This window comes from Anser cygnoides, chromosome 1 (genome assembly GCF_040182565.1).
Source record: "Anser cygnoides isolate HZ-2024a breed goose chromosome 1, Taihu_goose_T2T_genome, whole genome shotgun sequence".
Taxonomy (NCBI): Eukaryota; Metazoa; Chordata; class Aves; order Anseriformes; family Anatidae; genus Anser; species Anser cygnoides.
This window is the reverse complement of record NC_089873.1, coordinates 184,042,766-184,062,321: the sequence shown is the minus strand read 5'-3', so window position 1 is coordinate 184,062,321 and position 19,556 is coordinate 184,042,766. Positions and strand designations below refer to the sequence as shown.

At 39.2% G+C, this 19,556-nt stretch overlaps 1 protein-coding gene across 1 annotated transcript; it reads right to left on the bottom strand.

The window, feature by feature from the left end:
• Positions 1–464: 464 nt before the first annotated feature.
• SERPINE3 (serpin family E member 3) lies at positions 465–18,536 on the bottom strand. Its single transcript, XM_048068284.2, has 8 exons — positions 18,239–18,536; positions 13,709–13,942; positions 12,426–12,623; positions 7,318–7,516; positions 6,158–6,258; positions 4,511–4,597; positions 2,536–2,619; positions 465–572 (listed from the first exon to the last, which is right to left on the bottom strand). The coding sequence occupies exons 1-8, from the start codon at positions 18,495–18,497 to the stop codon at positions 532–534; spliced, it is 1,203 nt and encodes a 400-aa protein (XP_047924241.2). The 5' UTR covers positions 18,498–18,536; the 3' UTR covers positions 465–531.
• Between the last annotated feature and the right edge of the window lie 1,020 nt (positions 18,537–19,556).

The window sequence follows — 19,556 nt, the reverse complement described above, 5'->3', positions numbered from 1 at the left end:
TTTTGTTACTGATTCAGTGGTATATCTACTTCCTACCTGCCCTTCTGTCAGTTTTGGAACAACCTCTCAACTTGAACAACCTCTCAACTTTTCACAGCTTTTTGCTGCTTGCTTGTTACCTTCCTGTCTCAGCTAGATTATAGTTAAGTCTGGGACCAGACTGAACGTCAGTTCTGTTCTCAAGTGTTTCCCTTCAGGGAAGGGAAGTAAAGTTATGCTTGAAACCCTGGCCTTTCTGTAATTCTGTAAGACACTTGATACTGAATGAATCGACCTGACTTGCAAAATCTGTTCAGCTTTTCCTCAAATGTGTATATGCATACAGTCTTTGCTGCAGTTGTGGTGCTGATTGCTAGACAACTGTTTCCTATAGTTTGTATGAAGTAATCAGGTAGTGGACTTGCTCTTTTTCTTGCAAGTGTTGTTGTTTTAAACACTTTTATTAAATATATACATAATGTAGCCTTTAATTTCATTGCAAGAAGGTTTACCGTAGAAGGAACAGAAGACAGTGTAATTGACTAGCATTTATCATGAAGGATTTGTAATTCTTCCTATAAAGAGTACTGAACCTGTAAATGAAAACAATATTAAAATTATTTTAGTGTTTGGGACCAGGTTTTCAAAAAGCGTAGTACAGCTTAAATACTTAAATTAAGCGTGGAACTAGCAGATTTGTAATCATTCATTGTATAGAAAGAAAAAATGCCTGTGATTGCATGCTTGCCTTAGAATAATATAAAGATTTCAATACTAAAAAAATACTAAAAGGCCTTTCTAAATAGTAACCCAAAACCAGAAATTTACCTAAAGCATTGACTAAAGAATCACCTTTGAACAGAAGTAGAACCCTTTCCCATTTTCCCATTGGAAAAACTTCATGAAGTCTAAGCAAAATGCCTGAATGTCTTCCCTTTTTTCATTAATAAGCTTAAATTATACAAATGCTCTTCTCATTTTGAGTTGATTAGAGGGTATGTATTTTCTTTCATGTAAGAATCCTGTTACAATCTGATTTCCTTCTTAAACAATTTATCATATACTGTAAATGAGCGAATTTATTCTCCCAAATCAGTATTTGATCTGTCTGTGGCTCAGGTTTCATAGATCAGATTTCCTTTTTTAGTGCCTTTTTTCAATTCCACACTTGCTAGAGAAGTTTATTCACTAAACGATAATGATTGTCAAAGCATTTTTAAATTAGTGTGCTTTAGTCTTTAATAATTGTATTTTGGTTTTTAAAAAGTTTTTAAGGCTGTTAATTACACATGTATTCACACTCTAAGAGAACGTCATTGGTTTCTTGTAAGCAGGTAAGGAAAATGATTCCCTTCAGTCTTTTGGCAGGCCCCAAGCAGTGTTTTACTCAACCCTAAGAATGGTTCTACGTTCCCTGGATATCTAAACAGGAGTGACCAGAATTATAAGAGAAACGTGGTGGTTTGAAGGATTTTATAGGAAGAGACCTAAGGTGCAAATTTACTGCATTGAAAGGAAGAGTAAGAGTTGTTGGAGTTAGCCTGAGAGTGCAGAGGAGCAAAAAACTTGCTAAAGGTGCATAAAAATTCTTTGTTGTTGTCAACTAGCTTTATGGTGTTTTCATTTGGCAGAGAATCTGGAGTAGTCTATATAACTCAACAGTTGAAAGGAGACAGAGTCTGACACAGAAGCCAAAAGAGCACTGTGATGCTTCAGATTTTCAGGTATATTCTACATTTTTTTGTTTGTTTGGGGGAAGCTTGTTAGCAAGAAAGTCACCAGTTGCAGAGAAAATACATTTCTGGCAGTTCCTTGCAATAAGGAATATATAAGTTAGTTTTTTCTGCAGGGCTGAGGTCTCAGTTTCCAAATTACTTACAGTAAATATCTATGGCTTTTGATAGCCTGAGTGTTTCATGAGGATGCGAAGTAGTGAAGAGTCCAATCTCCTTTAAGGTGCTGATATTTATGATATGAGGGAAGAGAAGTTTGCTTCTGTATGTTCTTAGCCGTAGCTGGGTAAAAGTTTGTTAGTCTGCAGAACTTCTGAAGTTCTATAGCCTTTCAAACTGCAGAGGTAGGAATTAAAACAGGGAATTCCAGGCCCTGGAAGCCTGGTGTCTACACTCACAAGTCTATTTTGCTGTGTGCTGTCTGTGTAGGCATGAGCAAGTTTCGTTTACGGGGAGGATCTAAGTTTTAACTTGAGATACTGATCCAGCCAATTCATGATTTGAATTGCCCTGTGGAGGTCTGTCTCCTGTGCTGGGGCATTCAAGATCTTCAGTAAGATATTTCTGTTGTCTATAATAGTTGTAGAAAGGTTATTTAGGCTCTTATAAATGGAAGAAGGGAATTTGACTTCTGTGCTTTGACTACCATTTTTAAAACAAACCAATAAAACTATTCTTTATGTATGCTTTAAAATCTAAACCCATTTTCATGGTTGTTAAAATTTCCTAGGCTGAAGAATGTCGCTTGATGTACAACAAACTTTTTATTGATTTCAGTGCTACTTGTGAATGATCCTGCTACTGAATTAGACAGCATACATACCTGTATTAGCCTGTCTCAGGAAAAAAGTAAACGGTCTGTCTGCTTTGAAAATAGGTGTTCGAGACCTTTTTAGTAATACCATTGCTGTAATGCAACGAAGAAAACATTTAGTAAAACATGTCCGTTTTCATTCCATTTTCTGTGCAGTGCCCTCAAAATTCACGGTACCAAACACCAGAGCTTGAATTGCTGCTCCAAGGATAAAACAATGATTTTAGCCAGCAGTGAAATCGGTCTAGGTGAATGAACAAGTGTTGAGAGATTACAGGCAGACGATGCATGTGTACTTCATTGCTGAAGTGAGTCAGTCTGGCTCTGGATTTCAAAGGTAAAAAAATCTTTGGTCTTACACCCCTAACTCTACTGAAGTCATACCATGCCATTACACAACCCCTTAGCCGATTCCTAGCTCTGCTGTTCCAGTCAAAAGATAAGCAGGGCATGAATGTATTCTTCTAAATTGCCATTCTTCTCAATGGGAAAGAGCAGAGAAGTAGTACGTCATCCTGGAATTTGTCAGAGCTCTCAACAAGATGTAACTATCCTTGATCTCAGAGTGCTATGTGACTTAACCTTCTCTCTGACTGTGCGCTAATGAGAGTAAATAAGTTGTCCTTAAAAAGTATGACGGCTCAGAAAGCAATTACTGAAATAAGCCTTGTTTTAATGAATTCTTCTTTGTAGCTATCTAATATTAAGACTATATTGTCCAAAGAAAACAACAAAGATTTGGATTATTTTAATGAGTGGTTAAAATAGAATTCAATTGAAAAATTCAAGTAGGACTCAATAAAATAAGTTTGGTGCTATTTCAGTGCTTCTAAGAAAAGCTACCTTAGCTTTCAAGTCACTGTGTGGCTAGAGGCAGAGCTTTTAAAGTAAACAAAAAAACAGACTTTTTTTAAACCAGTTTCATAGCTTGGTCTGACTGGAATTAATGGAGGTGCTGGCATTGATTTCAATGGAGTAAAGGTCAGATGTTGTCTGATTACTATTAATCTTTGGTATGTGATTGGAGCCACCTAAAAGCTTTTCTTTTGTACAGGAGTTGCCAGCAAAAAAATACTAAAAATATGAATGCACTGTTAAAGATGAAAATTGCCATAAGATTTAAAACTCTACAGCTCCACAGCAGGATTAACTTAGCTATGAGAAGTGGTTGTGATACGTATGTGTATATATAGCATCTGTCTTATTCAAAGTTGCTGCTGTGGGTGTAATACCCACAATACAATAATCTTGGCTTCTTCTAGGTTGGAACATCTCTGGAGTATCTGAGGCTTCCATAAGGGAGATGAAAATGCAGGGTGTTTTAATGAAGCTCACGTGGTTTAAAAAAATAAATTGCACAACTCAGTAATTTCAGTTCCCCTGTTGTATGCGATGAAGGATTTGTGGAAACATCATTCAGCTTACAAGGGTAATTTGTTAACTCTGTAGTCCAGCCCCTGCTCTGTGTGTGTGGAAATTATGTTATGAGAAACTACTGCATGCAAATTGTCACTGTCCTAAGTGCTTAAGTAACATGCCTGTAATTATTTCCATGAAGAAGAAACTTTCACATCATGAACTTCCATGCTTACCAAAAAGGCAATATTCAGAAAACAAACCTTGTAATTCCTTCAGGAATTATGGATGAAATGATAGTAACCTTCTTAATTTGTTTTTGTGATCTGACCAACAGAAATCTGGGTTTATTTTGTTAAACTGGATTTTCCCTGGGCTGGCAAAGCTGGTTTTCACTTGATCATTTGCATGCTTAATTGAACATCAGACATGGAAAGGGAAGAGGTTTAAGAGCTCTAATGAGCAATCACAAAGGTAAAATGGAAATGTGTTAGATACAAATGTTTGCATTTAGACTAGGCATACTTCTAAATGCTGGCATGCTTTTTAAAGGAAAGAATAGCTGTTGTTTTAATTAGTGTAGTGATAAGCATCGGGAGTGGAAATTAAATTTGTATATGTGACTTACCTGTAGCTCCTGATGCCTTCGTACCATCTTCTGTTACTTCAATTTTTGCTTTGTGAATGGCTTCTGAAATATAAAGACCAGCTTGCTCTGGAAAAAAAAAAAAAAACACAATGAAAAAAACCACCAAGTGAATATTAGCAGTGGTTTCTTGAACCTTACTTTGAACACCATTTTTACTTTTTTATTAATTTAGAATGCTTTTACCTTTTTTATATATATTTCCTGCAGAATATAAGGAATGCATAATAGATATTTTATCTGGGCAACTACTTCAAAGACTGAAACTGAACTACCTTGAAGGTTAGCTAGGCCAAAGGATTCCAGTCCTTTGGTATTTAGCTGGAGCAGCACTGCCTGCATCAGGATCCGATGCTGCTTGGCAAATACTGATGTATGCCTGGCCTCTGCTGGTTTCCTTTTTTTTCCTTTATAAATGAAACATAGCTACTAGTACTACTTGAACTTTGAAGCCCTTCTTATGATTTCTAAAATATTCTTAAGATTGCACTGCTTATGAAATACCTAAAACTTACTAGAAGGAATATAATTTTCGACAATGTTTAACTTTCAGGGAATTTATTGCAATAACATGGAGTATGTACTATCTGCCTTACAACATGTGAACTGATGCTGTATACCATATACGTTATGTTATTAGCTTTTCTTCTATTGCCATTTCCTTTCCATGGTTTCTTTACCACTTCAAGTTCAGCAGGACAGCACAGCATACATCTCCCTCTCGATTACTTTCTCTGTATCTGGCTTCCATGTTAGATCCTTGATTCTAATTTTGATTGTGTTTTCGTAGATGTCTTATGGATGGATGAATATGGACAGCCTGAACATCTAAATTAGTTATATATTAAGGACTTCTTAGCTCAGCACGAAATAATAGGGCTGCATGGCTTTCGGATCAGCATTCTCCAAGTGCAGGCAAATAGGAGAACAGGTTAAAACCTTCATGTGTGTCTTGAATCTCTCTGCCTGAGTATGTCCTCTGTCATAGACTCAGGCATCACTTTGAGACAATATAGGAGCATCTTTAGAGTGAGATAACACATAAGGACGGTGGCATCAAGTTATCTCAGCCTAGGGAAGACAGCAGGTCTCAGATCTCCCCTGCTGATGGAGGGAGGCAGGAACCTTCAGGGCATGAGCAGGAATGCACAGATTTGACTGCCTCTTTGATTAGGGGGACTTTCTAGGGAGCCTTAAGTTGCTGTTGTGAATATCCCTTTCTCCCTCATTTTTACTTTCATTTACTTATTTCATCTTTATGAATATTTTTCCCATTTTTGTCCACCACATGGACAATGGTGAACTAAATGCTGGACCCTGATAGGAGTCAATGGTTTGAGAGGTCTCTCTAGTTGTGGCTGAAAACAGGGTTACTTGGTGAATGTATAAAAAGGGAACCCCCAAACCAACCCTGTCCCTATCAGATTCCTCTTTCATACAAAGCAACAGCTCAAAATGGAGTTATCAATAATAAAGTAGACTGGCTGAACATGAATTGTGTTTTGGAGTTCACAGAGAAAGAAGCACAATCAATCCAGCAGGCCCAGGTCTACTGAATCATTTAGATATGATCTAAGAGTCTACAACCATTGGGTCAATGATCACTTTATATTCAGTCAAGCCTCTTACCTGAAATACCTTTAAAATTAGCAGTGATGGGATCAAATGCGTCTCTAATTCCCAAGGCAGAAAAAACTGTCTTTAGGTCAAAAAGGCTCTGAATACTGAACCTGAAATTAAGATGATAGATTTTATTTAAATGTAGCATTCATAGTTTCATAGAGCTAAAAGGTGGAACAAATGCAATTTATTTCAAGCCTTTGCATTTCATCCATCTATTTCAGTGTGATCTCAATGCCTTCCACCTGATTAAGCATATTTTCCAGAAAAGCAACTCATCTTCACTTGAAGACATTAACAGAAAGAATCCCTTGCCTCCACCTCCTGCAATCAGACTGCTTCTCATTCTTCTTGACACATGAACTTTGCGTTTTCCTGTATGTGATTTTATTAATGACCTATTTAGCTGTAGCAAAAGGGCTCTTTGAAACATTACCAAAATTAGCTTGGAGGAAAAGAGTATTGATGTACAGATTGTTTTTCAGTGCTTTGTTAATGTGGGGATTGTATTGTAAGGAATGTGTAATAAGGCCCTTCCACGCTGACGGATACAGTAGGTGCAGCTACAAAAGGCTTGCTTGTGCCAGGTTCTTCTTGTTGCATGATTTCATTTGAATAGCTGATAGAAAGTACTAACAGGGATATGTGCGTTTGGTAGCAACAATTCATGACTAATGTGCAAAACGTATGGGTGAAAGTTGCTTTGTGCACAGAAAAATGGGTATAAGTTGGGGTGGGGGCAAGTTAATTGATCAGTATTTTTGTTGTATTTAGCAAGTTGTAAAAAATAAGCTATTGGTTTTTATTTTTTTTAAAGGTTATATATTTACTCTTAAGCAAAAAAAAAATATGCAGAAAAAGGTCAGGAACATTTCTCTCTTTTTTTAAAAAAGATTGTTATACCTCAAACAACTTCTAAGTAAAAGCTGTACGATCTTGTTTGGTTGGTTGGTTTGGTTTTTAAACAGTACAGAACATATTGGAAAACTTTTGCATTCTCAGCTCACCTCTTCATGGCTTATTAAAGGGTTAGAGCTTTTCTGATTGTGAAGAAAAACAGATCTCAAAGTATCGCATTTGGTTCTGTCTTGCAGGTTGCTCATGCCAGCACTATCGCTCCTAATTCTGACAACTGGAGTAGTGAAGCCATCTTCGAGAAATAAAGTTACCTAGGTAGAAAAACATCCATCTTCATCCTCTTTAAGCTGCTGGTCCAGAGCGTTATGGTTTTGGCAGAAAGGTGAGACTCAACCTGGGACAAAGGTGTTCTTCTGTGACTGGGAAGCACTATGAACATGCTGAGTTTCTCCCCTAGGTAGGGTAACTCAACCACACTGAAAGGCTCCAGAGTTGCCGTCTGGAATTGGCCTGTAGGTGGGCAAACATAGATCTCATTTCACCATTTAAGTGGGGGGAAAAAAAAAAAAGCTAAAATAAAATAAACTCTGGAGAAGCAGACAGTTCAGAACATCGGTGATGGGTTGTAAGGGGTTGTGTCTGATGTATGGGCTCAGCTCAGGTCACCATTAACTCATGACGGCGGCTCATGTAAACAGGGCTGCTTGGAATTTTTTTCTGCCTATGTATATATATAACATATATATACACACACGTGCAATGATAGTAATAATACCTGAAGCAGTGTCTCAACAGAGCATGAATATTTTGCTGCTTTCTCATATAGTAGCTCTCCTCCTCACCCAGAGTTTTCAAAACATTACCAAGGCAATGACAGTAATGTTATGGTGACTGTTCCCACAATGCTTGTTCTTTCAATAAGCGTACTGTTTTCTCTATGATTTCCATCTATAATACCTTTCACTGAAAATTCGTTGCTGAAAGAAATTATGAAAAAAGTATACTATTTAATTAACTGAAACTTACTTTGCCTTATGTTTCCAACTTTACTACCATTAAAAATATTTTGTTTCTAATTTCAGGAGACAAATAGCTACATTAAATGATAAAGTAGTTAGGGTTATACGTATTTATGCACCAAATTTATTAGTTTTGAAAATCCAGGCCTAAAAACTATGAAAATCAAATGAAGGTTTTAAAAAAAATAGTGTCAAAAATAATAGCTGATTGGCTTCCAACCTTACAATTAGTTATGTAACATCTTGTAAAAAACATTCTCAAGTACCATTTTAATTCTATATTTTGAACAACAATTAATCCGGACATTTCCAATGAACTCTGTTAAACAATAGAACAAATCCAATTATCATAATTTTCCTTTCTTATTTTTTCATCTGTTGATCCAATAAATAGCATTTCAGGAACATTCAGCAATAGTTAGTATGCAAGGAGTTAAATACAAGTTACAAGCAAATGACTTATCATTGCCATTGCTGCAGGCTATCCACAATAATCTACTCCCTTTTCACCAAGCTGTAGTAGTTTTATCTTTAAAGATAGATATTCATGCTTTTTGAGTCAGCAGCTATAAAATAAACAACAAAACGTAGCTAGCTAATGCTCATTGTACCTAAATATTTTCTCATAAATACATAGCTATAGAAAGTCTCAAATATTTAATGTACAATGCATGTTAGTTTTGCAATTCTATGTTAGATAGCATTCATTAAATGTTGGTTATTCTGCTAGATTAAGTTTTAGACTCTTAGATTAACCCTCACACCATGCAGCACAATGAGGGAATTGCACTCATAAAACCAATTCCCAGCACATGGATTGTTTTGCTCTAAAAAGACCTTGTTTGCAAGCAGACAACATTTACGTTTGTTGTGTACTGGCCAGGAGTGGTTTAATTTGTGGGCATGCTGACATTTTGAAGTTTGTGTCTCAATTTGTGTTGTCCACAGATCTGGTTTGTTAATTAAAAAGAAAACCAAAGACTTGAGATGACTGAGCCAGGATGTTTCGTCTTCCTTACTTGAACTGCTTTTGAGCATCCCATAAGGACTATATATATACATGCTAAATCAGTATCCCAACACAGTCAACAAATCGCTTGGAGAAAAAAAAAATAGCTGCAGCATTTAAAAATCATGTGTAAATAGTACTTTGACACTTAGAGCAGTGTTAATTGTCCCCAGGCTGATCTGTTCTGCATGGTCATGTTAAAAGGATAAACAATGTTGTAAATGCTAGATCAATACAGGCCACAGCTAATGTTTCTACTCTGCATTTTGGGTGCTGATGGTATACAGCTGCAATCATTTAATAATGAAGGAAAGTTATCTCATGTCTCTGGTTTGTTGTAGTAAGCCTGTCTTTTTTATTAATTTCAAACTGATTTGTCAGAGATGTTTGTAGCATTTCTAGGGACAAAGACTGAACTGTCCCTACCAAATCTGACAATCAGCAAATTTTCAGTGATCTGTCTCACTTCTACATTCCTCAAAAGTCTCTCCAGCTAAAGCAAGGTCACGCATTTCAGACTGGATGAAGAAATAACCCTAGTATTTTGGTAACTTTCCTTTTCTATGGAAATATTACAGATGAACAGGATGGACTTCTTGCATTTAGACAAATGGTCAGACAAGAACAACTAAAACTTTTACATCAAGTTTGCAGAGGCCTCTGAGCACATTTATGCTCAGGTAATGTAGGTCAGCTGCTGAATTTCTGATCACTGGTCTTTACCCAAGTTCTCCATTTATATAAGCCTGCATTCAGTCATTTTGGACTTCTCATTTCTTTGTCTCACCCTACTAACTGTTCAGATAAAAGGTCTGTTCCTGAGCTGATGGTCCCAAGAAACCTATTTGTTTAATCAGGTAACTTGTGAAGGAACAAATGGTGATGCTCCTCCAAATTTCAGGAGTAGCAAAGATCCTGCAGTGAGCTGGGGATACAGAGTCACCCAGGGCTGAACAACTGTGAGCTGATGTAGTAGTTTACACTAATCAACAATGAGGATGAGAAGGCATTGGGTTTTGGAAAAGGAAACTCGGCACTCCTTGGTAAAGTTAGTTAACCTCTGAAAAAGTCGAATGCACAAGAGAAATGGGAGATCTCCAAGCCAGAAGTGTGAACATGATCAGAAATAAGTGGTCCAAGAAGGAGGAAGAAACGTGGTCAACACACCATGGACTTTCTGGAAGAGGAAGTACCACAAAAAAAGACATAGCAGCAAGGGCAAACTTTCCAAGACTAGAAAAAATGATTCTTTCACCAGGTTGATTATGGTTCAGAGATAAAGAGGTATAGAAGCAATACCTGGCCAACTGCCTGCTTGATGTGACTGTTGACCAGAAAAGGAATCTGTTTTAACCCCATAAAAAACAAGAGGAAAAAAAAGAAGGATGAATGGCGTTGCTGAACACTGAATTCAATTTTTTTTTTCTAGATTCATCTCCATTTCTTTACTGGAAGCAATGGGAAAGAGTTAGTTTGATATATCATTGGATAATGGTGAGATACCTAATGGAAATGAGGAAAGAACAAGAGGAATTACAGTACCAGAGATGGAAATGAAGCTTAACCTACTTCAGAGAGAAAAATTCAGGGCCTGCATAATTACCACCTCAGAATTCAAAGACAACTTGGATGTGAAATTGCAAGTGTGTTAGCAAAGATTTTCAATAAACCTGTAAATTCAGAGGTTGTGTCTCTAGACAGTCTAGAAAACAAGACTGTATTTATAAAGAAAAAAAGTTGTCTGGGAAATTTTGGGTCTTCACTTGAAAAGTTTTGAGTATACCCTGGAGAAAAGAATGGTCAAGTCATCAAGGGAAATAGAAAGTGAGATAAACTGCAACATCAGGTAGACCCTAGCAAACAAATTTATAATCTTTTTGACTGGGTAATTGGATTGATAAAAAAGCATAGATCCAGCCATCTAGTTTTAGGTAAAACATTGAACACTGTTTCTCTATGGCGCTATTTACACGTAGAAATGATGGCAGTTAGAGCCAGAAGTGAAAGGTAGCAATCAACTGCTTGATGAGCAGTCTAAAATGAGCTAAGTTGATCGTGGGGCTCCTATGTTGAAAAGAGGTTACCGCTGGCTTTCCAAAGTGTTGCCAGTAATCAAGACTTTCATCAAAGATGAACAGTGAGGTTACCTTTATGGCTGGAGTGATGGAAATCCAATAATGTCTCAAACTCACAATAAAGGGCATGTATTTGTTGAGTTTTCCCTCCCCTTTAGTTATCTAGGACTCAACTTATAAAAAAAAATAAAAATAAAAATGGGAGAAATGACAAAACAGATGGGGTACAGCCTGAGTAACACCTAATGAACTAAGCAAGGCATTTTAGCAAAGGCATAGAAATACTAAGAGCATAGTACTGAGCATGTATATGACTCAATAAAATAATTATGTAGCTTTCTGGTCCCTTACTTTCAAGGAAGATTAATTCAAAATGGAAGAGTACAGTAGAGAAATGGAATATCTATTTATTGAGGAGATTAGATGAGCCTGGTGTCTCACTCAAAAATACGTTTAGGAGTAAATATCTAAGATGATAAAAAAAACTATTAAGTTAAAGGATATATCTTGCACAATACTAAGATATAATCTAGTCTTGAAGACATTTAGACCTGGAATTAGAAAGATTTTTATCCAAGTGAAGTGCTGAAATTTAGAACAGAAGAGAAAGGAGTTTTTATATTTTAAAAGGGTTTGTAGAGTTAAGTGGAAGAATTCCTGGTTTCTGAAAATAAAGCTTACAATATGAATCCTTGTGTCACCAACCTTTATACTCCAAACATTTGAAAGGAGAACACACTATAATTATATATTATTCAAATAAATGTTTGACCTATATTCATACTGTTTTAATCCCACTCTGATGGCATCCACTGGCTGGGTTTAAGGGCCAGAAAAATTCCTCTCCTCTTTGTTGCACAATTTGCCCCGAATATTTTACCTTAAATCCTTGGAGGCAGACTGTGACCAGAGCACTGGTGTTCACTGCGATATTATATTCTCCCTGGTGGTCACGCTTTGGAGACAGCGATCAGGTTGAGAGGACAGGAAATTCCTTACCCAACCCACAAGCCAAATTGGTAGGGGCTATACCTGACAAGCTTGTTGATGGGTGCTGGCAACTGTTGGTCTGTGATGGATGGGTGAGGGACAGTAGGTGTTTTAGGAACCACTTTGAACCAAATATGTGTTTTGTGATTGCCTGGGACTACGAGTCAATTCAGTCACCCAGGTGGTGTCTTTGTTATGGGTGATTTTTTCTTAGCGTTCTCCAAGCTGGGAAAATAACGCACCTTAGTGCAGTAGCTGTGGAAAAATAAATAAATAAAAATTTTCTATGTTGTATTATACAGCAAGTCAGGGACAAGGACAGTTACCGTAGTTAACTTCAGCTGTGTGATGCATTGTGGGCACTTTCAGGATTGAGCCCTCCGCCGTGGTAAAAGGCAAGGCCTGTGTATCCATAAAGGAAAACTTCTTTAGCCACACGCTTTTGAAGTACATGGTGCTCACCACAGTGACCCGACTGAGTGGTGAGGCAGCTTCCTCCAAAGGCAGGCCGTGCACATCCCCATCTGCATGGGAAAGAGATGGGGAGGGGGACACAGGCTGTCCTGTTTGCACAAGTGTAAAGGACAAGTCTATGTGAAGAAATAAAGCAAGCCAGGACTGCTCAGCAGCCGAAAGGGCAAGAGGCACGGTACAACTTGGTACATGGACCTCAGGGTTGCCCCTTGGTCCATGTCATCCCCATAATTGAGCTCAAGTTTGCCAATGCTGAGGGCCATTGTACAACAATGAAGTAACAAAGTCAACTGAAACTCATATCCTAATTCTCCCCTATCCAATTTTAACTCATCCCACTTTGTGTATCTCAAAGAATTTTGCAGGTGTGATCCACCTTTAACTCAGTGATACTCATGTGAGTACCACAATACGAACTTCCATTTTAGTACCCACTTCTAGAGCAATAATTTCCTATCATGAAGCTGGATCACTTATTACAGTCCATTTGAGAAGCACAGATTTTTTTTCAATAACAGCTTTAATGTTTGTGTTAAACATCACATTACATGTTGATGGCTAAATTAACATTCACGTAACTGAAGTCGATGGGGCAGATCAGGGATTGATTTGGTCTGCTGCTTCTAAGGACTTGCTTTTTCAATTTTTTTTTTTCATTAACGTACAATCTAATTTTACTACTTTCCTTGCTTGTGTGGAAAGTGAACTCTTTTCATTTCCCATTTTGACTTTTTAAACTCAGGAGTCTAACTGCTGAGCTTACAGCTCAGCATGCTCCCCAGCGCAGCGTGAAAGCGTTCAGCATAGCAAGCTTGGTCCCTGGGGAGTTCGGCTGCTCCTCATTAAAACTGAAAGCACTGCAAAGGATTGCCATTTCAAAAATTAGAGGAATAAGGCCATGCAGTTGATGGCTTAATACTGCAGACTTGTGCTCACAGATATGCTGGCCCTTCCTTCCATTAGAAATGAGTAGCAGCACAAGAATTAGATTTCCTGGCTGTTGGTCTTGGTTTAGGCAATGTGGAGTGTGGTAAAATGCTTGGTTGTATTTACACTTGGTTAAATGCATGCTCTCTCGTTATTCTTATTTTACGTTTTATCCATGTGTAATAATTCCTGTGGGTTGTTACTCTACCTCTGAGGTTACTGGAGATCCACTCCTGCATTTGGGCTGTGGTTTGGTTGGGGTCGGTGAAGTCGGTTTGCTGCAGGCTGCTGTTTGCCCAGTGCGCGGCACGTGCAGCGAAGTGGGGCGAGAGCATCACGCCGGTGGGCACGAAGAAGGAACACGCCAGCTGGACCACTGTGCCCTGGCCAGAGTTGGCTGCTCCTTCATGCACTGCGTGTAAAAAATCCTGCACACTTTGATCTGCCAGGTGAGAGAGAGGGAAAAACTGCAATTATCATGTCGAGGCTAAGACAGCAGAGATTGCAGCAGGGCTCAGCAGCTCTCAGCTCTGGTGCTGACACCAGTGCTCTCTGAAAATTACAGCACTGTCACAACTGAAGCACCCTTGACTCTATGGGGTATTACTGTCAAGCACAGTGATGCGCTGGGCATAGAAAAGCACTCTTCATGCTGCTGTAGAAAGCACTCTAGCGCAGATATGTCAAATGGCTGATTCAACATCAGGCTCAGACCTCTATATGAATATAGCTCTTACAGTTTGTAAGGAACATTAAGCTCTTCTGGGCACTCTCTGAGTTCCCATTAGATCAAGCACCTCCAGCTGTGACTTGCTGAGCTGCCAGTGGCACAGTTACAGACATCTCATGCCATCGTCAGTGCCACCCGTATCAGGAGGAGCATCTCCCTGACTGCCCCAGGTCTGTCTGCTACCCTTGGCCCTCATTTTTTTGTTTGTTTGTTCTTGAAGGACAGTGCCCCAGACTGACCCAGTATTGCCTGCCAATGCTAAATAAAGCCGATAAGTTTCCTGATGTGTGTTAAAAGTGACTCTCCTTTTTAGACAAACCAAAACAGTGTCTGCTCTTTTTGAAGTACAATTATATTTCCCATTCAATATTCATTTTCTAAGAATTCCTAAGAGCCCTCAGATCCTTTTATAAAAAAACTCCTTGTTAGCTCATAGTTCCCTGATTTGAACAGCGGATTGTTACTTCTAAATGCGGAATTTTGCACTTGTCCTTATTGAATTGTGTCCTATTAACTTCACACATTTCTCCAGTTTGCCAGGAGCCTTTTAAATTCTATTCTGGTCTTACAAAATGCTTGTAGAAACTATGAACTCAGTGTCACTCAAAAATTCGATAATATCTACTGCATTGTCCAAAAATGAAAATAGTGGAATAGTGCCCCACTCTCCTTTTCCTGGGGAGTTCATGGTAGGCCAACGGTGGGGGCTTCTGTGATGGATATAGGGTTGTGGGGTGAGCCAACCGGGATGTGAGTTTTCCAAACTTAGAGGATCTTGTGTTTCTAAAATCTGAAAGTTTCTAATAGGCTTTCCTGAAGGGTGGTTTAGCAGCCTTTTCTAGCTGCCAATAATTTGCTCACTCTAATGGTTTGTGATGAGACGATTCACGTCAAGGTGACCTCCTGAGGCACAGCACTTACATCCATCCTGAACAATGCTGATGTCAAACCTCAGACCTCCCATGTGTGTGGGTCACCACCTTTCCCTTAGCCCTTGAAGGAGACGTGCCTACACCCACCCAACAAAAGTCCTGTCGAACTTGTGACTTGCCATTAAGAATTTTCCATCAGGTTCCTGTTCCCGTAAATAATCTGCCCCTAGGGAAGGGGCAGCAGTCCTTCGGCAAGACATCAGTGTCTCTTGGCTCTGTGGTACCACTGGGCCTTTCTGGTTTCCCTAGGTGAAACATCACCATGTGTCCTAATTTCTGTGTGAAAGCTCAGTAACTCAGGGTCATATACAAATTGTTGGCCACCATCCTCATGGAGCTAAGTACTGTGCCCCTGGCTTCTCCAGAGGGCCGCACTCGGCTCAGGTGCTCCTCTGCCTCGGCCTGTACACCTGGGGCACCCTGGGCAGATCCCAGGTACCCGAGCCGCCAAAACAGGCGCGGCTAGGCTCAAGTTATGTCCCTGGCTGGAAATATTGGTTTTGACTCCGGGGAGCCCTTGAGTCAGAGGAAGGAAGCACCCCGTTTCCCATGGGCAGCGCTGGAGGGAAGGCAGGCCGGGCTGCCACCTGGGACATGGGCGATTTGGGGCAGGTAGCCCAGGGAGGATTTTGGTGGGCTGGATCCATCCCGCCTGGACCGACCTGTCCCAGGCTGATCACCAAGTCAAGGGTAGGATTGCTGTGAGACCCCAGCTCCTAGCCAGGTCCCTGATCTCAACAGGAGACTTCTACTACATCTGCTCAGACTTTTGCTGGGGTAGAGGGAAAGTTTCACTATTGCTACCACCCAAGAATCCAGCGCGTGCTTTCCAACCTAATAGCTCTCTTCTAATAACCTGCAGGAAGGCTAATCACCTATATGAAGGTTGGTATTAAGACTCAGATCTATTACTCTTTAAGGGATAAAATACTGAACTCCTTGAACAGATGTCAAGAAAACTCACACAGTCTGAGGTGTAAAGTGCTTTTCTTGTGTGTTTTTCATTAGTGCAGGAGTGTTTGGCAAGCTCTCTGGAGGATGTAAGAAATCAAAGATGGTAAATTGGAAGCAGATGTTAATGTGAGGTATGGTATCCTGAGGTTGTAACTTCAGTCGTATCAGAGTGTTTAGCTAACCAAAGTCCTGAATTCTTACTCAGAGAGCATTTCAAAATGGCTTTAAAATACTCTGCCGTGGATAAAGTAAAACAGCAAGGAGAAAACATTTTTAAATATACCATTTCGTCTGTGCTGTCTAGAGAGACATCCCTTTAAACATTGTTTTTTTTAGTACTAGAATAAAGGTGAACAAATCTTCCAAATGTTAAAAGAAGATTACAAGTGCATGTAAGAGCTGATTCTCTGTGAATAGTGAATGAACCATCAATGTTTTCATTGTTTTTAGTCTGCCAAGGTTTTAACCACATCCTTTATTATTGTGAAAGAAAGACCGACTAAAACGTTAATGCAAATGTCTGATGGAATAATGGAATTTTATCAGACATGCATATATTTGTAGTTTGGTTTTACTCATCTGATAGGAAATTTGTTCTAAGTTTTTGATTTTAAAGTGTTAGATTTTGGTGATTTCCTAATCCCCCACTGGAAATCTGCTATTATGACCAATAGCAGTAGATCCCATCCTAATTTTCTTCCCACATTCATACATTAATATTACTGAAAGCCAAAACTCACGTGGCTTGTGCCACAAACAGCTAAAGTAGAGATAAAATGTCTGCTTCGTATTATGTGAGAAATGAGAACAAGTCAAACAGTGCAAAAGAACTAGCAGGTCATTAACAACCTCTGCACTTCTCTTTGTTATGTTTTGTGTGGAGTTTTGTGCCTAAATTTCAATGTGCAATTTTCTCTTTAATTTTTTTTTCTTAATTTTTTTTCCTTAATAGATCCCCTACATGACAAGAAGTGTGACAAGTACCAAGGTAAAGTCCTTATATGAATTATTGCTGTTTAAAATTACCCTACTAAATTTACAGAAAGGGAAAGTCTTATAGGCAAGGTGTCATTATATCACCTGCTCAGAATATAGAGACACTGTCCTTGTGTCAGTACATGTAGCTGTATCTGTGTATATCAGACAGAGTTAGCTCTGACTGCTGTGCTGCTTTTGAATATCAGTGATATAGAGGATGGTATTGATGGCTGAGGCAGGTTACGGCACAGGACAGTGAAATTCCTGTAGGTCTTATCTTTAGTCTTCAGATGCTGAAAGTAAATTTTATGCTGAGGGATAATGGTGTCATCTCTACACATAAGTCTTGTATGTAAGCTGCAAATTTCGAAGATGAGGCAGTCATCCACTTCTCATAAACATTGTGCGCATAATGCAAAATAGTTTTTGCCATGTGGTGTGAGATGGTAGGATAATCCAGAGTTAAAATGAAAACAGCATCCTTAAATTCAACTCACTTAATGCTGGATTCTAAGACATCTGCCTTTTCCATATCTCTTCCAGATTCCCAGTGAGAATTTTATTTTAGCCTGCTCTCAGGGAAAGATGCAATTGCACCATCCGTCTGTCAGCATATCTCACTGTCTGCCAACTTCCTTCTGCTAACTTTTCATCTTTTTGGCTAGTTGTAATAACATTAGGAAAAGGGCTAAAGTCATAAAAATAATTCATTTTCTATCAAATTTGTAAAATTTGTGAGTGGGATAAGAGACAAAATGACTATCCTCTGCCTACCACCTCCTTGCAGAGGACATGGTGGAGACCAAGAGATACAATAGGCACCAGAAAGCCCTGGGAAACCAGGATCACTTCTGCTTTTCATGGGAGTACCTTTTCTATGTATAATTGTACTTCAGTGAAGTAAAAGAATAAGCATCGCTCAAAAAGGAGGAGAAATAATGATGTGTGCATCTCCTACTGAGTGTCCTTTGTCCATCTGATACCTGTCTATCAAATGTGGAGAAAACATTTCTAAATTACATCTTTGCAGTGAGACAGAAGAAAAAAAGTTTATTATGATGTGTGCTATCGCTGTCTTCTAAGTAAAGCTGTGAATTTTCTGCAAAACATAAGGCAAGAAGTATTTTTTTAAGCAGTACATTACCATGAATGTTGTATCCTAGGGCATCCTGCAGCTCTGTGAAAGTATTTCCTTGAGCTCCAAACTGCAGCAGCTCCAAAGAAATGGCCACGCTTGCTGGGGAAATGACCAGGTTGGTTCTGTTCTCTGCTCCGGAGATGTGGCGATAGAGATCGATAGCAAATTCAGTCTTCAGGTCTCTCAGCTCATCGTAGGAAATGCAGTTACCCTTGTTTAAGCAGCAAGCAGAGAGGAGGAATAAGGAGAAGATAATGGGCAACATGAAGGCGAGCCGGGAACGCTCTCCACCAGATAACCATACCTGCAATTAATAATATAGATATTTAGAAAAAATAGTGATCACTAGTAAAATACTTGTCCAGATCTAGCCAGTAGTTGTTGCCATGAAAAAAATAGGGTGTAGAGACACGTTGATGACTGTTGGCTAAGAAGAACCAAGCTTTTCCTGGATGCTGTACCCATGCAGGATGTTTGGCCATTACAGTACACACAGTATTCCTCTATTAAAAAGCCAGCAACCTGCACGCACGATGGGACACCTCAGTGAAAGCTGTGTGTTCTCCATGCTGCCAAGCACCCACAGCTCCTTTCCATCCCCAGCAGAAGAAGGGTCACATCCAGCACTCCCAGATGGAAATCTGCCCCTCACGAGGGGCAGGCATTCAGCTGGAGGCTCCCGGCTGGGGTTTCGATCCACATTTGCAAAAGGCTGTCTTCAGATTTCCCCCCAAGATATTCCTTCTGTGCAATTTATCCCAGTGAAAAAAAGGTTGTATTTGCAAAAGGCTCCAGTGTCTGCAGCACAAAATCACCGCTTTGGATTTTTATGGGAAATCAAGCATTGGTCAGTGCTATATTAAGAGATATCTAGATTTGTATTTAAAGGAAAAAATGCTAAAATGACAGAATAGCATTCTTTTACAGAAGTTTGCCTTTTGAACAATGTATGCAAATATATATTTAAAAATATTGCGCCTTCTTTCACTTGAGGATTTCCTACAAATCTTTCTCCATGCCCTTTGCTCTAGAGAGTACCTCTAATGCCTCGCGTTTACTCACAGTTAGCTCTGTGAAATTGTCTTGCCTTTCTGTGTCCTTCTGGGTGCCTGAATTGAAGCTGTCTATGTACGTCTTGGCTCCTTCTTTAATAGGTAGTGGAGTAAGGACTGGGTCATGAGACTGCATTTAAAGGGATAGTCAGTGATCAGAGTCTCTGTCGGCGATGTCTGTACCACTCTGTCCAAATTCCTGTAGGCTACAAGCTCTATGGAGAGCCAGGCAAAGCAGCGTGCCACGGACCAGCAAATCCAAGGCAAGGAAC

Bases quoted from the DNA above. Each gene is read 5' to 3' on its own strand.
- SERPINE3 (XM_048068284.2), bottom strand. From the start codon at position 18,497: ATGTTGCCCATTATCTTCTCCTTATTCCTCCTCTCTGCTTGCTGCTTA. The intron at 12,624-13,708 runs GTAGAGTAACAA...TTTCCCATGCAG, and splicing joins GATCTCCAGTAACCTCAGAG to ATGGGGATGTGCACGGCCTG. The intron at 573-2,535 runs GTATGTATGCTG...TTTCATTTACAG, and splicing joins CCTGAGACAGGCTAATACAG to GTTCAGTACTCTTTATAGGA.